The sequence below is a fragment of the Rhinolophus ferrumequinum genome, chromosome 21, assembly GCF_004115265.2.
Source record: "Rhinolophus ferrumequinum isolate MPI-CBG mRhiFer1 chromosome 21, mRhiFer1_v1.p, whole genome shotgun sequence".
Lineage (NCBI taxonomy): Eukaryota > Metazoa > Chordata > Mammalia > Chiroptera > Rhinolophidae > Rhinolophus > Rhinolophus ferrumequinum.
In genome coordinates this window covers 38,434,372-38,451,108 of record NC_046304.1, presented here as the reverse complement: position 1 = coordinate 38,451,108, position 16,737 = coordinate 38,434,372, and the positions used below count along the sequence as shown (strand labels likewise).

General features: G+C 54.4%; 2 protein-coding genes across 4 annotated transcripts; one reads left to right on the top strand and one right to left on the bottom strand.

Moving 5' to 3' along the window:
• The first annotated feature begins 49 nt into the window (after positions 1–49).
• On the top strand, positions 50–1,173 carry LOC117013732 (cytochrome c oxidase assembly factor 3 homolog, mitochondrial). The gene is made up of 2 exons (XM_033091127.1): positions 50–311; positions 640–1,173. Exons 1-2 carry the CDS (start codon positions 98–100, stop codon positions 744–746), a joined length of 321 nt encoding a protein of 106 aa, XP_032947018.1. The 5' UTR covers positions 50–97; the 3' UTR covers positions 747–1,173.
• Positions 1,174–1,313: 140 nt separating this feature from the next.
• Positions 1,314–15,982, bottom strand: WNK4 (WNK lysine deficient protein kinase 4). 3 transcript variants are annotated; one of them, XM_033091124.1, is made up of 19 exons: positions 15,165–15,982; positions 13,568–13,740; positions 12,370–12,590; positions 11,937–12,094; positions 11,294–11,382; positions 10,992–11,208; positions 9,271–9,535; positions 8,927–9,048; positions 8,643–8,701; positions 8,424–8,541; positions 8,041–8,157; positions 4,705–4,842; positions 4,089–4,143; positions 3,383–3,987; positions 3,244–3,304; positions 2,728–3,133; positions 2,440–2,639; positions 2,178–2,275; positions 1,314–2,070 (listed from the first exon to the last, which is right to left on the bottom strand). In XM_033091124.1, the coding sequence occupies exons 1-19, from the start codon at positions 15,777–15,779 to the stop codon at positions 2,068–2,070; spliced, it is 3,720 nt and encodes a 1,239-aa protein (XP_032947015.1). In that variant the 5' UTR covers positions 15,780–15,982; the 3' UTR covers positions 1,314–2,067. The 3 variants fall into 3 exon arrangements, with proteins under 3 accessions (XP_032947015.1, XP_032947016.1, XP_032947017.1); XM_033091125.1 differs by having other exon boundaries at positions 3,383–3,984; positions 15,165–15,981; XM_033091126.1 differs by lacking the exon at positions 15,165–15,982 and adding an exon at positions 13,878–14,199.
• Between the last annotated feature and the right edge of the window lie 755 nt (positions 15,983–16,737).

The following is a 16,737-nucleotide window of genomic DNA, read 5'->3' as shown; positions in this document are numbered from 1 at the left end:
AAACGCGACTACAATTCCCAGTGTCCCCCGCGGCGGCGGCCAAGGTCTATTCCCAGCAAGCTCCGCGTTCCGGGACTGCGACGGGCGGAGCGGCAATATGGCGTCTCCGGGGTCTGGTGATTCTGTCGATGCTAAGTGTGGGAAGGCCCCTCTGGCCCAGCGCATCGACCCGACTCGGGAGAAGCTGACTCCCGCGCAGCTGCAATTCATGCGGCAGGTGCAGCTCTCCCAGTGGCAGAAGACGCTGCCACAGCGGCGGACCCGAAATATCGTGACCGGCCTGGGCATCGGGGCCCTGGTGTTAGCTATTTGTATCCATCTGGACTGTAGATTCGGGAGACCGCATATGGGGGCAAGGGAAGGGACCAGAGGCGGGTAGGAGGGCAATGTGGGGGTGGGAGAGAGCCCGAGCAGTGATAGTCTAACGCTGAGCCAAGCGTTTAATGTATCATACTTTGTCATTTAAGATGCTCTTTCAATATATCTCTTTAATAATGGAGTCGGGGTCAGGCTCGAAAGAGCAGAGAGTAGATCAAATCACTGATTTGGGAAAATGAGAGAGCGGCAACGGTGGTGGAAGCAAGTCTAGCAAAAGGGAATGTGCATATTCCAAGTGGTTTCCTGAACCCACCTCCCCAGATGGTTACACCTTCTACTCGGTGTCCCAGGAGCGTTTCCTAGATGAGCTGGAGGATGAAGTCAAAGCTGCTCGAGCCCGAGCTGTTGCAAGGGCATCAGGACCCTGATCCAGATGGGCATCGCACATCTACCTGCTGGAGCCCCTTCACGTGACGGATGATGACCCGTGACCCCGTAGAAACTGAAGCCTGCTCACAGCATCGCTGGCCATCGTACTAAACTGGGACGATGACTGAGCCCAAGCAGCCAGGGATTTATGCATTTGGCCATCATCAAGGGAACACTGCCCACCTCACACTCTCCGTGTGGTGGCTGAGCCCTTCTTGTAGTTTGTTTTCTTGTTTGAAAGGTATCCAACTTTGGCTTTTCCCAAGCTTTCTGGCTTTGTGGTTTATCCCCTTCACCTCCCAGGGTGTGGGAGGAAGGAGAAGAGGTGGGCTGTTAGGGGAGTGGTTGTGGCAGCTCTGTGCAGTATTGAAGCCCATGGGAAACACGGGGTCAGGTTGAGAATAAACTTGTGTCATCTCTCTTGGAGTCAGTTGGTGTGTTGGGGCTGACACTTCACGCTGGAAAGCTCCACAGGCAGTAACTGCAGCAATGGCATTGCCCCAGGGAGCTGTAAATGTTTAACTAGAATTACTTTTTCCATGCGATCTTTCCACCTGATTTAAGGGAGAGATCATGGTGGGTCACTGGGCTGTTTGAGACTGAACCACATCTTGGGGGAAGGTCACTCTTCTGTCCTCTACCCTCAACAACAACACACTACTCCAACTTGACTGCCTTTTCCCACCATTAGAGAGAGGTAGATGAAGGATGAGGGACAAGCAGCTTTCATTTTCTTAACTTTCACTGGGGCTGCCTGTGTAGGTGGAGTCGGGATGGGATCTTAGCTTGGTGAGGTGGATCACTGACCTTGCAGTTTCCTCATGAACTGCTGGTAGGAAACCAGGCTGGGCAGCGTCCACCTCTACCTCCCATTATGAGAGGAGAGTTCCTTTTAAATCCTCCCCTTATCCCACAAGCCTTTGCCGTTATTTTAAGGCCCGACATACAAATTCAGAGTCCTAGTTTCCAGCATTTTTATTTGCTGCTACTAATTCTAGTGTGAGAACACCCTCTCCACTTGCCCAGCTGGGAGTGTGCCTTCTGGAAGCATCTGCACTTTGGTGGGATTGCTTAGTGGTTGACTCTTGGCTGGGGAGGTGGCAGGTATGAAGATGGGAGGCTGCAGAACTTACACCCACACACAGCAAATAGTTGCAGCCAATATTTGGCTCTTCCCTATAATGGAACTCCACTCTCCATGTCCCTCTGGACTTTTACGCCCTCAGTGCTGAGGTCTTCCTTGCAGAGTTGTGTTGGTCAGCAGGTTCTGAGAGCACGAGCTCCCTGGTGTGGGATTGACACATGGCTCCGGTTCGGAATTCACTGGAGGGAAAAGAAAAAGCACTGAAGAAACCTCCAGGGTGGGAGGAGGGTGAAGCTGCAGCCAGTTCCCATTCCCTGGGCTCGCCCTCCCTTGGGCCCGCCCTCACCATCCTGCCAACATCCCCGGCGAATGTCACCCCCTTGCTTGCCCGCTGCTCCTGGGAGCCGGTGCTGCTGCCACTCAGGGAGTTCCTTCGAATGATGCCTGGGTGCAGGATGGGGAGGGAGAGCACTGAGTGAGGGAAGGGGCCACGGGAAGAGGGGGCTATTCCCCCACAAACCAAAGACAGACCCCCAGGGCCTGGAGAAAGCTGGATCACTAGGGAAGGGGACTCGGGAAAGATGGGAGCTGGGCAACGGCAGTCTCACCAGGGCCTGGGGGCTCAGAGCGCTGCAGGCTATTGCGTCTGGAGGTGGGGAAACTGCCCTTGGAGAGGCGGCGCTGGCGGCTGGACAGCATAGCAGCCGGGGCCACAATACCCGGTGGAGGCTGCTTCCCAAGCCTGCTGTACAAGTCCTCGATTTCCTTTTTCTGTAGTGTCTGTAATGCCTCTACCTCTGATAAGTGCCTGAGGATGCACCAGGAGCATGAGAGGGCTGGCCACACACTTTGCTCTCCCAAGTCCGCCTCTTGTCCTCCATCCTCCCCAGACTCACTTCTGCCGAAGACTCTGCAGCTCAGCCCAGAATTCCTCATCCTCCCCACTGCTCTCTGATTCCTCACTGCTCAGACACAGGCTGCTGTAGGAGTAGTTCATCCACACCGGGCTGGGATGGCTCAGGGGTGGGGGACTGTCCCCGACTCGGGGTTCCTTCCCACTGTCCCCTTCCTCTACTCCAGCCCCCAAGCCCTCGGCTGCACGGTCACTTTCGGCCAGAGCCTCCCTGGCCTCTGGCACACTTCCAGCACTATCCTCTGTGTCTGAGCTCTCTGAGGTCAGCCGAGGCGTGGGAGGCTTCAGGGGACCAGAAAGAGTTGGGGGTGTCGATGGCAGGGGAAGAGGCTCAGCTGGTTCCTTGGATGATGTCACTTGGAAACGCCCGACAAGCTGGGGCTTTCCCTCTGTAGAGACACAAGGATGGAGTCATGGAAGGAGGGAGAGAAATCAGTGGCAAGATATAAAGTAGCCTGAGGATGACGGGCAGGGCAAGGTGAGGGCTCAGAGGCCTCACCTTCAGAGATGGGCGCCAGTCTCGCTTCAGCCAGGAGTGGCCGAGCCGGATTTGGGGATGCCTACAAAGTGTGGATCCATGAGGAAATCATCAAGAATGGAGCTCCCGCCCCAATCATCCCTTTTGGTTTCCTACTCACCTCACTCTCCGTCTCAGCTGTCAGAGGTGAAGGCCTCTCCTGGCCACAAGGAGCAAGGAGGGCAGTGGGAGGGGGCAGGCTCGGGAAGAGACCAGGAGGGGCTGGAGGAGGCTGGGAAAGGAGCCCAGGTGAGGGGGACAGCAAGGACTGGGCCACAGTCATCACAGCCAGTGAGAAGGCACTAGCCAGGGAGAGGAGTGGGGCTGTAGTGCTGGAGGGGAGGGAAGCAGGAGAGGGGCGTGAAGGAAAGGGAGGAGGCGCAAGAATGACCTGGGAAGAACTAGGAGAGAAGGCGGGTGAACTAGGGAGGGGAGAACTCTGCGGAAACTGAGAGGATGGGAATGGAAACTGGGATGCACTGGGGGAGAATGGAAGTGGAGAGCTGGGGGGTTGTGAAGAGAGATTTGAGATCTGGGAAGAAATTGGGGAGAATGTGGAGGAGCTGGGATGCCCAGGGGGAGAAGTGATGGGGAAGATGGGACTTGGGGAAACAGGGGTTTCCGGAGAAAATGGGTTTCCAGGAGACAAGGGGTTTCCAGAAGATGGGGAGGTGGAGAAGGCCGCCCAGCTGCTCTGCTCCTGGGAGGTGCTGCTCTGGAGCTCTGCTGGGGAGGAGGGTGTGTTGAGATTCCAGTCCTCCCTTCCCTGCGCCCTTCCCAGGAGCAACCAAAGGTCGGGATGAATAGGGACAGAAATCAGTACATACCACTGGATGGGGTGGGGAAGGGGCCTGGGAGGGCAGGCAATGGTGTTGGCTCCTCCTGAGGGACAGAAGGGGGCCCACAGTGAGTGGGGAAGAGCCAAGTCTTAGATGGAAGGTTTCAGACTGGTGTCCTTAAGCTAGGACTCATGGACCTCTAGGAGTCCATAAATGAGTTTCAAGGAATTCAAAGGTGTATTTGCTGAAATTATTTAGAGATAAAGGGGCATGATGTCTGCAACTCACTCAAGTGGTTCAGAAAATAACAGGTGCACACACTATAATATAGAGAAGGGAAAGAGAGCAAGAGAAAGCTAACGTAGCAAAACACTATTGGCAAATCTAGGTAAAGAGTATTTAGGAGTTCTTTGCACAATTCTTGCAACTTCTTTCTGTAAGTCTGAAATTTCAAAATGATGAGTTAAAAGAAAAGTATGCACTGAACACATTTTTCTAGAACAAGGGTCCATGGCTTTCATCAGATTCTCAAATGGGCTAAGAGCCACTGTTTTTAGGTTCCCAGAGATGAAGAGAAGTTAGATCCCAGGCAGCTGATCAGGCAGAGAGTCGTGAAGCCTGGAGCAGAGTCCATTCTCCCTGGAGGTATCCAGAGGGGTCTGACCTGGGGGCTCAGGGGGTCTTCAGCAGCCTCCACAGGGCCAATATCTCTCTTCAACAGGGTCTCTACTCGCTGGATGATCTCCCGAATCCGGCTCAGGAATCCGGCTCGCTCCGAAGGCAGAATGAACTCATTATACACCTGGCAAAGGTCAGCAGGAAGGGGAGGGAGGGCTCAGTTATCCCACTCATCCCTCTCCCCCTGCTCAGATCTTTAAAACCCAGCCCCTCACACTACCTCTCCTGCCAACCACCAACCTAAAACAAGTATTTAGTAAATACCTACTGTGTGCCAGGCACTGTGTGGTGGAAGGAGAAATACAGCTTAGAGGAAAGGAGCTAACATTTATCGGCTGCATGTATATCCCAGCGGCTTTACATATATTATCACATTTAACACCAACAACAGCTGTCTGGGGTCTGTATTATAGAGTTAAGATAGCCAGTGCTCAAAGAGGTTAAGTTCAGCCTGCCCAAGATCACAGGATTTGCACCCAGATCTGTCTAAAGCCAAAGCCTAAGTTCTTTCCACCGTTGCCTCATGCTTTTGGACACAATTCCCGCTCTCATAGGCCTTATAACGTATACCACACAGCCCCCCCACACACACAAAGTTCAATCAAAATAAGGCAAAAAATGAACTGTAACATTCAATTCCACAAACACTTATTGAGCACGTACTATATGCCAGGCATTTTGCTACATATTGTGAGGATTACAGGGAAGCATAAGACAAGCTCCTGGCCCTGACGAAGCCCAAAATCTAGTGGAAGAGACATATATATATATATATACAAAACTCAATATATTGCAAGTCAGCCCATGGTACGTAAGGTATTTATGATTCAGGGATGGATAAAAATACTATTCTAGGAGTGGGAAACAGAGAGTTGTTGTGTAATGGGTACAGAATTTCAGATTTGCAAGATGAGAAAGTTCTGGAGATCTGTTTCACAACAATGTGAATATACTTAATGTTCATGAACTGTACACTTAAAAATGGGTAAGATGGCAAATTTTATGTTACGTGTTCTTTAACTAAAATTTTTTAAAATGCTGTTCCAAAGAGAGACAGCAGGTCATACCAGCCTGAGGGAGACGGGAAGCTGGGATGATGGTGTCACAGAGCTGAACCTTGAAGGATGAGTAATAAAAGCAACCCTTTATTGAGGACCTAACGTGTGTGGACACTTCTCATACATTATATTATATTATGTCATTTCCTTTCTCATATGTATTATATCATGTCTCCTAAATTATGTATCAGAATATCTTTGCAAATTAAGTATTATCACCTGCATTTTACTGATGAGCAACCAAGGGTCAGAGAGGTTAGGAAACTTGCCCAAGTTCACTGAATTAGTAAATAACAGTGAAATTTGAACTCAGGTCTTACGTGAAAGTCCACCCTTCCCTCTGTTCCATGCTGTTCATCAGGGAGAAAAGGGCAGTGCAGGCAGAGAGAACAGCATGAGTAATAAATAGCTCTGAGGCACGAAAAGGCATGACACATTCACAAAATAGTGCAGACTTACATATAACTGAGAGCGCTAGGACTTATACAGGCCATGTTCCAGAATTTGGACCTTACTCTGTAACTACAAATATCCAGGAAAGATTTGAGGGCAAAAGCAACAAGATCAAATTTAAGTGTCAGGAGAATTCTGCTGCAAAGGAGCGGAGGATGGTCTGGTAAGGAGGGAAAAGAGGGCAGTGGATCCTGGGTTCAGGGAGCAGGGGCACTGTGGGTGTCTGGGATCTATGTAGGCTTGAAAGCCCAGTAGAGAAGGCTCTAACGGCGAGTGACCTCTGAGCAGATGGAGGCAGAAGTGAAGTGGAAAGGTGCCCAGCCTCTTCAGAGGACCATTCAGAAACCAGTGTGGTTGGAGGAAAGATTCTGGAAGGGTCAAGTAGTTTGACAGAAGGTGATAGGCTTGTGTGCCAAGAGATACTTTGTCTTTGTCCTGGGTACAAGCTGAATGACACGATGGGAGAAGCTTTTCAGGAGAGAGTTCCTGAGGCCTGAAATTTCTCCCATTCCCTTTCCTCCTTCACCCCAGAGGCTGGCAGCCACCACCCTCACTCCACTGACAAAAGCCAGCCTGACCTTGCCTCCGACTTCACCCTATGTCACCTCCTTGAAACTCTCTTCTCACTCAGTTTTTACTAACATCTTTTGGGGCTTCTTCTGCCTCTCAGACTCCATCTCTGTGTCCTTCGATGACCTATCCCTCCTCCCATTCCAGAACTGTGGGTAGCCACCAAGACACACTCTCAGGCTCTCTATGCCTCTGGTTTTGCAGGCCCATCTCCCTTCACTCCCGATACTGTACTGACAACTCTCTAGCCCTGCCTGACCCATATCCTGCTCCTATGGAGCCTCTTCTCTTGCCTGTCCCTCTGTCATTGAAGCTCACTATGACCCCTTAAAAAGCCTACTTTCATTTCTAACTTCCTCTCTCCTTTGATGGTCTACTCCCATTAGTTCCTATAAGCTACAAGTCGCCCTTGATGTCCCCTCTCCCTAATGTCCTATCATATCAACACAGCAACCATTTATTGAGCATCTACTATGTGCACTTTACTATGTCAATAAATTACTGAATTGCAGAGTAATTTATTTTCCTGAAATGACCCTCAGATTCACCTTTTTTCTTCCTCCCTCTCACCATAAACCATTCTCTCCAGTCCACACCTGACTTCTTGTACCCACCTGCCAACTGGATTCCCTACCCCCTCCACCCCTCCCACATCCCATGGCAGATTGGTCTTAAAACCTATTCTCACCATGTTACACTTCACCTAACTCTTAAGACCATCTGTAATCCAGGCCCACTCTACATGCCCAACCTCACTTCCAGAAGGGCTCCTACTAAACCCTTAATTCTAGTGGTCTCCTCAGGAAGCCCTCCCAGCGCCATGTTCCAAGTCACGCCCTACTTCCATGCCTTTGCTTATTCAGTACCCCCACTAGACATGCCCTTTTCACCCTTCACTGTCATTCCCACCCATCTGTCAAGACCTACTTTCTCCCCTTCCTGCCCCCAGCCCTCCTTTACTTACAGCCACAGTATCACGTATGTAGCATGTACTTCACTGTACACTTGTGTATACCCTATGTTAGTTTCAAATTTCTCTAGCTGAGGCTCCGAACCTCACTGGATAAACAAATCTCCCCTAAAACAAGGACAGAGATGTCTTCAGTGTCACTGACTGCCCATCAGTGCTGTAAAAACCTTTGCTGTTGGATAAGGGGCGGGGGAGTTCAGCCCCGGGACCATCAGGAGGGAGACTCTTGTCCCAGACCCAAACACTCTGTCCTCGTCTCTCTCCCCCTCACCATGGCAGCTGCAATCTCTTCCGGGCTGTCCCCATCCAGATCAAATCGGAAGGTCACCATTTTGCTGTTGTGCGTCTGTAGCTGGCACTCAACCACTCTGTCATTCTGGTCTGAGACCTTCAGATTCAAATTCAGCAGAAGGGAGGAAGTCAAGCCCTCTGTCCTTATCATGTATTCCCACCCCACTCCAGTCATGTACTACTAGCTAGACTGGAACTGCCGAGAAGCAGATCCTGCTCCTAGAGTCTGGTATTGGAAATGGGGCTGCCTCTTGGGTACATCACACACTGCTACTCCCCTTTTCTAGCTGACCTCCCCCATCCACCTGACAGTTCCTGCCTGGCCCTGACGGTTATTCCCCATCTCCTGTGATCCTTCCTTACACTAGTGACCCGAAGCCGAGATCGGGGTCTGCGTCGGAGATTTCTCCCTGGGGGTCTCCTCATCCGTCCCATCCCTTCACCCGAGTCGCTAAGGCCTGATGCTGCATCTGAGACATAGCTGCAAAAGAGAAAGGAGACAGAAGGAGTGCGAGAGTGGACACTGGGACCTCAGAGCTCCGTATGTCTCATGCTAGCACCCCAACTCATACCAGAACTTACGTGTCTCCAGGGAAAAATTCACTGCCAGGGTCAGAACGTGGAATGGATAGGGCAAAAGCCTGAAACAGGATATGCGTTCATAAGATCAAGGGAAGATAATTGTTGGGATCCAGGGAGTTGGTTTCAAGGATGCTAAGGTACTAGGGGGATGGAATCAAGGAAGATGAGGACGAGTGGTGGATTTCCAGGGACACGGGGCCAGGTCATGGGGTTGGGTTTCACAAGAAGGGAGATACGTCATTGGCTTGGAATGGCTGGGAGCCCCCCATGTGACCCCCTCTCACCGAGGGCAGGCGGAGATGGGACTCATCGGGGCTGGATGGCACCCCTCTAGGGGGATGAAGGGCAGGGTCTGAGACATCCAGGAAGCCGGAGGAGCTGAGGTAGCCATCAGTCTCGCAATCCGCTGGTAGGGGAGGGAGGGGATCAAAAAAGGGGAAATAAAGGGGAGTGGTGGCAGAGTAGGGGGGCTACTTGAGCAAGGAAGGGCCTGGAGTTTTCCAGAAGGAGTTTCATGGCTTGATGTGGAAGGTAGGGTAAGTGACAGTGCTGCTGAGTTGAACTTCTGGGTGGGGGGGCAAAGGCCAAGGGTTCTGGGACCTAGGTCCCAAGGTCAAAGGTAACTTACAGGTGGTAGATGAATAGCTGGCATGGCGGAAGAGGAAGGGCTGGTGCTGGTCTGCCTCTGGTTCCTCGGGCTCAGGGGGGAAAGCACTGGGGAGACCAGGAGCCAGGGGGACAGTTGCTGGTGGGGGTTCTGGCGCAGGGGGGAGAGCCTCCAACTCCCTAGCTTTGCGCAGTTTCTCACGCTTTCGCTGGATAGCGGCCACCCGTTCACGCACTGCACGGGCCACTGGCTGGTAATCAGCTTCACAGACTAAACCCAGGGCCACCTAGAGTTGGGAGGGTGAAGAACACAGTTTGGGACCCCCCTCAAAGACCCATCTTTCTTGAGGCATCCAGGATATTGGAGGAAGGGAACCAAATTTATTGGTTACCTATTATAACCATAAACTAACTCCTCACATCATCGTCATTAAATCCTAGCAGTGCCCTTCTGACGCAGGTCTTATCAACCCCATTTTAGAAATAAGGAACCAGTTCATGGTTATACAGTGAAACCTGTTGCTCTCAACTGAGGAAAGGGGGGGGGGACATTTGGCAATATTTGCAGACTTTTTAGTTGTCATAACTGGGGTGCAGGTACTACTGGAGCTAATGAGTAGAAGTTAGGGATTCTTCTCAACATCCTAACTGCACAGGGCGGCCTCCCAAACAAGGTCGAGAATTCCTGTAAGTCATGGGTCCGGATTTGATCTCAGGTTAGTGCTGTGGAGACCTGCTGTTATTGCCACATTTCAAATACTCTCTCAGGTTCTGGACCCAGACCCACCATTGAAAACCTCCACCCTTTCAACTGCCATTTTTCTATTGAAAATTTCACACTCTCTCCCTGCCCCCTCAGGCCTGCCTAAACCAGCCCCCAAGCTTCTGCGCCCACATCTTCTACTTCCGGTGTATACCTCTCCTAGCCTACCAGCTTCCATTCATCATCTCCTTATTCATTTCAACGACAAGCTTTGCTGAACACCTAAAGGAGGTGAGGCAGGGTGATCGGACTTAAAAGGCTGAGTTTACATCCAGCTCTGCCTCTTCCTTGCTTGGCACCTTGGACAAGATATTCAACCTCTCTGAGCTTTCCCTTCCTCATCAATAAATCAGGACAAAATCATTCCATGCAGGGTTGGTAACAACAATCAAATGCGTGTGAAAGTGCTCTAAGCCTTGTACGTAAGGGCTATTAATGACCTCCTACCATGTGCCAAGCACTGTCAAAGACAGAAAAATCAATAAAACACAGTCTCTGCTCTCAAGGAGTTTACAGTCTAAGAGCAGAGAAGAACAGAAATATATCTTGGTGTAAAACAAGACTCATGGTGATAGGTCCTGTAACTGAGGACCTGTTGAAACGAAAAGCAGCATTTAATTTTGACTTTAGAGGAATAGGCTTCCTGAAATTGACGGTTCTGAGCATGGCGGAAAAAAAAAGAAAAAAGGCAAAGTGGGGTGGGAGACGAAAAAAAAATAAACAGGTTGATAAACTGGAGGAAAGGGTATTCCAGGAACATCGGGTCAGCAGGAAGTCAAGTGGGAGGTTGGCGGACCCAGGGTCTGTTCTGGAAAAGGAAATCTTCAACGTGTTGAACACAGGATGTGCGTGCCAGTGTTCAAGAGGCAGGGGCAGGGAGACACTGGCAATAGGTGCCAGAGAAGAGTGGATCGGGACCTTTGTCATCACCTTTGCGCCCCTCACACGCCCACCCGCCGAGCAGTCTGGGCTCCGCTCACCATCTCCTGCGCCACCTCCTCAGCTGCGTCCCGGCCCAGCTGAAACAGGAACTCGATGGCCTGATTGTCCCGTGGGCGTCCCCCACGCCGCGCGTTCTCCATGCGCAGCCAGAGCTTGAGGTCCGGCTTCTCACCGTCGTCCTCCTCCGCCAGCTCCACGTGCACGCCGCGCTCCTCGCGGAAGAAGGCATGGGCCAGAAGGTCCTGGATGGTGAACCTGAAGGCACGCATTGTTGAGCTGAAACCCGCCGCCACCTGCCCCCGCAACCCACGCCCCAGTCCCCCGTGGGCCCCTCTCTCACCTCTCATTCTTATCCGTGCGGATGCAGCCTTCAATGATCTCCTTCACCTCGGGCATCTTCACCTTGTAAAAGCTGTTCGGCTTTATGCCCTGGGGGAAGGGGTTACATGAGACTCCAGCACTCTGCGCCCCAGCTCTCGGCTTGACACGCCCCCCCCTCCATACACACACACACACACACACACACACTCTCGCCAGAGACAGCAACACGTGGTGCAGTCGCAAAAGCACCGCGACTGCTACTGGAAGATTTGATTTTGAATCCGAGATCCCCCACATATCCACCGTGTGACCTTGAACAAGTTTGCCTCTGAGCCAGTTTTCTCTTTTGTAAAACCCTGGGCAGAATGTTTGCCCTGCTCACCATGCGGGTGGGGGTGGGGGGTGGGTAGACAACTGGAAGGATTGGCTGAGGGGTTAGAAATGAAATCGTTTGTCAACTCTAGGGAGCGCCACACACATCATTATTCTAAATAGCTTGTACTGGAGGAGGTCGTGTGTGCATCCAACATCCTTCAGTGTAAACCAGTGCGTCTTTGTGCCTAGCCTGTTTTCATTAAGGGAAAGGGCATTGACCGCGGGCTGTTTGAGACAGGAAAATGGGAGGGGACCTGGAATTCCCTCCGCTCCCCGCCTCCTCTCACCGAGGTGACCTTGCGGTAGATTTGTGCGGCGTTCTGGCACTCGGAGTAAGGGTACTCGGAGGTAGCCATCTCCAGCATGCACATGCCAAACGCGTACACGTCCACAGCTTCATCATACTTTTCCTCGTACATCTCCGGGGCCATGAACTCCGGGGTCCCTGTAGGATTCACAACTGGTATCAGGCTGCAGAGCCTCCCTTCTGGCTTCGTGTTCCTCCCCCGCCCCCTTGGGCATACCATAGGCTCTAGGCAGCCCGCGATTTCTGGAATACAAGTGACCGATCCTTCCCCACCGCGGTATGGGGGAGAGAGGATGCCATAGGTCTCCCCATATTCCCCGTAGTCTTCTAACTCCGTGAGAGGAGGGGGGCCCCAGGCTCTCTTCTGACGTGGGGGAGGTAGGAATAGCAAGGACCTTTCTGAAGGGACGCACCAATGACGCTCTTGGCAAAGGATGCCCGCTTGAGCGTGGCCAGGCCCAGGTCCCCGATCTTGACAGAGCCGGTAGGGCCCGTGATAAAGACGTTGTCGCACTTGAGATCTCGGTGCAGGATGGGGGGTACCCGGGAGTGTAGGAAATGAAGCCCCCGCAGGATTTGGCGGCTCCAGCGCTGAAGAACTCGGGGCTTCATCTCGCGGAACCGCCTCAGGTATCTGGGGGAGGGCGCATAACCAGGGTCGCGGCAGGAAGGGAGCCCTCACTGGGAAGTTACCCCTAGCCCCCCCGCCCCCCACACACACACTGCTGCCTAAGCGTCTTATGCCAGCATTCCTCTAACCCCGGGTCCGGATCCAGGGAGAAACTAACTCGGGAGGTGTGGTAGGTAGAAGTGAGGTTATAGGCGGAGGCCAAGGTGCCATGGAAGCCGGAAAGGATGACTAACTGCCCGGGGGGCGTGGGGAAATAACACAGAGGAAATAACTTTTGTGTTGCGTCTGGAAGGATGAGTTCAAGGGTGAAAAGGGGAAGAGATGGAGATTTTCCAGGCAGAGGGGACACCATGCTCAAAGGCAAAGAGACAGCAAGCACAGGACAGGGTGGGAGGAGGTGCTGGGAATTTGGTTTGTCTGGAATTTAGGCTGAAGATTAGACTGGATCCTAAAAAAGACTGTGAGCAGTTTAGCGAGTGTGGACTTTATCCTGAGGGCCATGGGAAATCTTGAAGGGTTTTTAAGAAGGGGAGTGATAAGGTCAGTTTTGCGATGGAGAGAGATAACCCCCAAACTGCAGGAAGATAGTATAGCTTGGAAAGGAGGGCAGGTAGGCCCTTTGAGGGGGGCCGCTGCAGGGCTCCAGACCAGTGAGTTGGCAGCCAGGTGGGGGTATACATGGGGCAGTGAAAGCTGAGTGCGGAGATGTAAGGGGGGACTTAGAGAGAGACTCATAGGGGAAGGGGGATGCACAGAGTGGAGAGAGAAGGCATGGGGGAGACGCCCAAGTTTTGGCTGGAGTGCTAAGTGGACCCCGCCATTCACCTAGGCAGGGACACAGGAGAGGTGGGTGAGAGATAGTCAGCCTGGTGCTGGACCTGGCTATAGAATTTGAGGAGCCTGGAAGAAGTTCCAGAGGCAGTGGGGACCTCCCACCACCAGCCCTCCCACCACCCAGCACCACCAGGCGCAGAGCTCACGTCTTGAGCGTGCCCGAGGTCATGAGTTCGGTGACCAGCACGATGCAAACCTGGCCCCTCAGCACCGACTTCCACGAGTCATAAAAGCGGACGATGTTGGGGTGCTGCAGCCCCTTGAGCATCTCCACCTCCTCCGAGAATCGCTGCCGCTCGGCTCGAGACAGTTTCCGAGTCTGTGGGGTAGAGGATGGGGGTCAAGGTCTATCAGGCCCGGGACCCCCACGGAAAGGGGTATGGGGCACAGGAGGCGGGGTTGGGAGAGGTGAGGGTGGAAGCTGTCGGTTGGGGCTGGGTGGGTGGGATCACTCGCCCGAACCGCTGTAGTCCCTGAATTCCAGGTCCGCCCCCTCGGGCTGCTCCAAGGACACGCCCATCCTGAGCCTAGGGCCGTCCCCTGGACCCCCCTCTGGACACAAGCTTCTTTATGCAGCCCAGTCCAAGAGCCCTGAGCTCAATAGCGCCTTTGTGGCCGCCCTGGCCGGCCGTGAGGCGGGAGGGGGCGCCCGGGGACTGGCAGCGGGCAGGCAGCAGGCAGGCAGCGGGCGGGCAGACGGCGGGCAGAGAACTGGGGCCGGCAAGGGGGTTGGCCTCAGAAACTGAGAACTGCTAAAACCAGACAGGAGGCGGGAGGGCTGCAGAGGGAGGTACAGGGAATGAGAGGAAGGATCAAGGGGCAGAAGCCAGGAGCCCGCCCCCTACCCCATAGCCGTCCCGCCCCAGTCTCACCTTCCTCCCATATCCCCCTCCTCCCAGTTTGGCTGTCACTCCTTGCCTGGCCTAGAGCCTGGGCTCGGCACTGGCAGGAGCAAGGGGCAAGCCCAGTGCCAGGGCTCCAGGGAAGGACCCTTCCCCCAGGCTCTGTCCCCCAGTCTGAAGACGAAGCTGCTCGCCTAGACTTAACTGGCCTCTCCCCCATGGGAGGAAGGCCCTCGGAACTAATACCCCACTAAAGCCCAAGGGGCTCTGTGCCTTTGGGTCTGGGAAGAAAGAGCCCAGGTAGGCAGTGGGATGAGCAGCAGAACCGGACTCAGACCTGGGCTGGAGCTCCCCGTCTCCCCCTCCCCTAACTGTAGAGAAGTCCAGAAGTCTGACTGCTCCACAAGGGGCCTGGGAGGGCCTCATCTTTCCATAACAGCTCCAAATCTTCTACAAGTGGAGAGGAACCTGCCCCACCTCCTGGCTTCCATCATCCCAGCCTCCTGTAAAGATCCAGGTTGAGGGAGCAGGAGGACCGGGATAACGTTGAGGGTCTCGGGACTTAGGGAAAGTGGTGAGGCCAGCCATCCCTCAGACCTGAACTGGCTCCAGACCCAATTTCCCATCCTGCTTTCCACCTCTCAGGGTTGAGTATGGTGACTTTAAGGTGAGAATGTCCAAACCCATAGGGGAGCCACCACGCACCACCTGCCTTAGTTTCTCTCTCTGCAGCCCAGGATCAGCCAGATCCATGGACCATCAAAGCAAGTGGGGGCAGGAGTATCTGGACATTTGACTGGAAAAATACATCCCTCCCTTGTTGCTGTCCCCTGGGTCTTCCATCCCAAGACATCCAAAGGGACCCATCTCAAGATGCCACTGAGGGGGCGCCCAGCCCCACCTGCAGCTCACACCACGCCACCTCCACTGTGGTATCGGTGTCCAGCCCTCGATACACCGTCTTGAACGAGCCACGTCCAATCTCGATATCAAATTTGAGGTATCGACCGTCTGGGGACGTTGCCACAGCCTGGGTCTCCGTGTCCTCCTTTTCCTCCTGCTCACGCCGCCGCTCCTGGGCCGCGGCTTCGGGGACTCTCGGCGATTCCCGGGACCCCGATCCTCCAGCGGAACACACGAGCTCCGGACATGCAGAGTCTGAAGACTTCACCGGGGCTCCCCCAGTCCACGTGCCCTCGGGGGGCTCTTCAGAATTAGGAGGTGAGCTGCCGGCGAGGACGGAACCAGAGCAGTCCGGAGGATCAGGGGGCTCCGGAACGGGTGAGGCTGGCTGAGACCAAGAGTTCAGCAGCCCCAAGTCGACTGAGCTGCGGCGGCTGAGACGGGAAGAGCGCGGCCGGGGCTCAGCCTTCCCGGAGAAGCGGCGCGCCCGGCGAGGAAGGGGCCCGAGGCGGGGCGGCCCAGCGGCAGCGAGAGGGGGCGGAGGCCGCAGGGCCAGGTCGGCCTCCGCCTGGGACATGGGGACCGCGGTCTCTGGAACTGGGGGTGCCAGCATAAGGAAGGGCAGGGCGCCGCAGGGCAGTAAGCCGGGAGGCTGGAGAGGAGGCGGCCTGACAGGCGGACTGGCTGGCTGCGCAGCACTCTGGCTGAGCTACTGGGGCCCCAGCCCCCCACTCGCCCGCCCGGGAGCCCTACCCACGGCCCCGCCCCCGGCCGAGCTCCCGCCCCTACCCCCCAGGGCCGCCCCCTCGGAACCAAGAACGGTGTTGATCCCGGGGCGGTGCGCAGCCCCTCACCTCAGCCGTCGCCCCGCCCCCCGGCCGCTACCCCTCCCCGCCCCCGCCTCCCTGCGCACCCGCCTCCAGGCTCATTCCGACGAGTCGGGGGTGAGGCCGTGGTGTGTCCTGGCGCACTAAGAGTGCGAAAACCTGTTTGGGGGGGGGGGGCGATGCTGGACAGGGAGAGGAAACGTGACCTTGGCTCCACGGCCTTAGAAAGGAGGGTGGCTGGGGGAGGCTACCACCTGCCTGCACGCCCCAGATAAGGTAGCCCCACCCCTTCTAGTCGTCCAGTGTAGCCCCAAACAGACAATACAGAAGTCAATGGAAAGGTCTGGTGTTCTCCAACTCCACCATCCCTCCGGACTGCACAGGGATGGGTTTGTGCACCTCAGGACAAGCCCCACCCCCGAACCAAAGACCCGGTCACCCACCCCTTCCACCTCCCTACCTTGACCGCAGTCTGGCCCTGATGAGAGTGGCTGTTTTTGCTATGTGGGCTCTCCTTCCTCCCCCTTCTGTTTGCCCAAGTTTCCAATAAACCAAAGTCCGTATCCGGTTTACTCCCCCTCAACTCCCCCAGGCCTCAACTACCTCACCCAGACCAGATGGATGGAGGGAGGGGCTTCAGAGAAGTGCGGGACTTTCATGGGGGAGGTGAAGGAAGGAGAAGCCATTAAGTTACTCCAATTCAGACACAGAAAGCAGTCTGTCCCCAAGCTGTGTTCCATCAGC

What these genes read in the sequence shown, in the direction of transcription:
- LOC117013732 (XM_033091127.1), top strand. Translation starts at nt 98, where the DNA reads ATGGCGTCTCCGGGGTCTGGTGATTCTGTCGATGCTAAGTGTGGGAAG. An exon ending in GGCCCTGGTGTTAGCTATTT is followed by an intron (nt 312 to 639) that starts GTATCCATCTGG and finishes CCACCTCCCCAG; the next exon opens with ATGGTTACACCTTCTACTCG.
- WNK4 (XM_033091124.1), bottom strand. Translation starts at nt 15,779, where the DNA reads ATGCTGGCACCCCCAGTTCCAGAGACCGCGGTCCCCATGTCCCAGGCG. An exon ending in AAGACCCCCTGAGCCCCCAG is followed by an intron (nt 4,144 to 4,704) that starts GTCAGACCCCTC and finishes TCTGTCCCTCAG; the next exon opens with GAGGAGCCAACACCATTGCC. An exon ending in ACTGGCGCCCATCTCTGAAG is followed by an intron (nt 3,134 to 3,243) that starts GTGAGGCCTCTG and finishes GTGTCTCTACAG; the next exon opens with AGGGAAAGCCCCAGCTTGTC.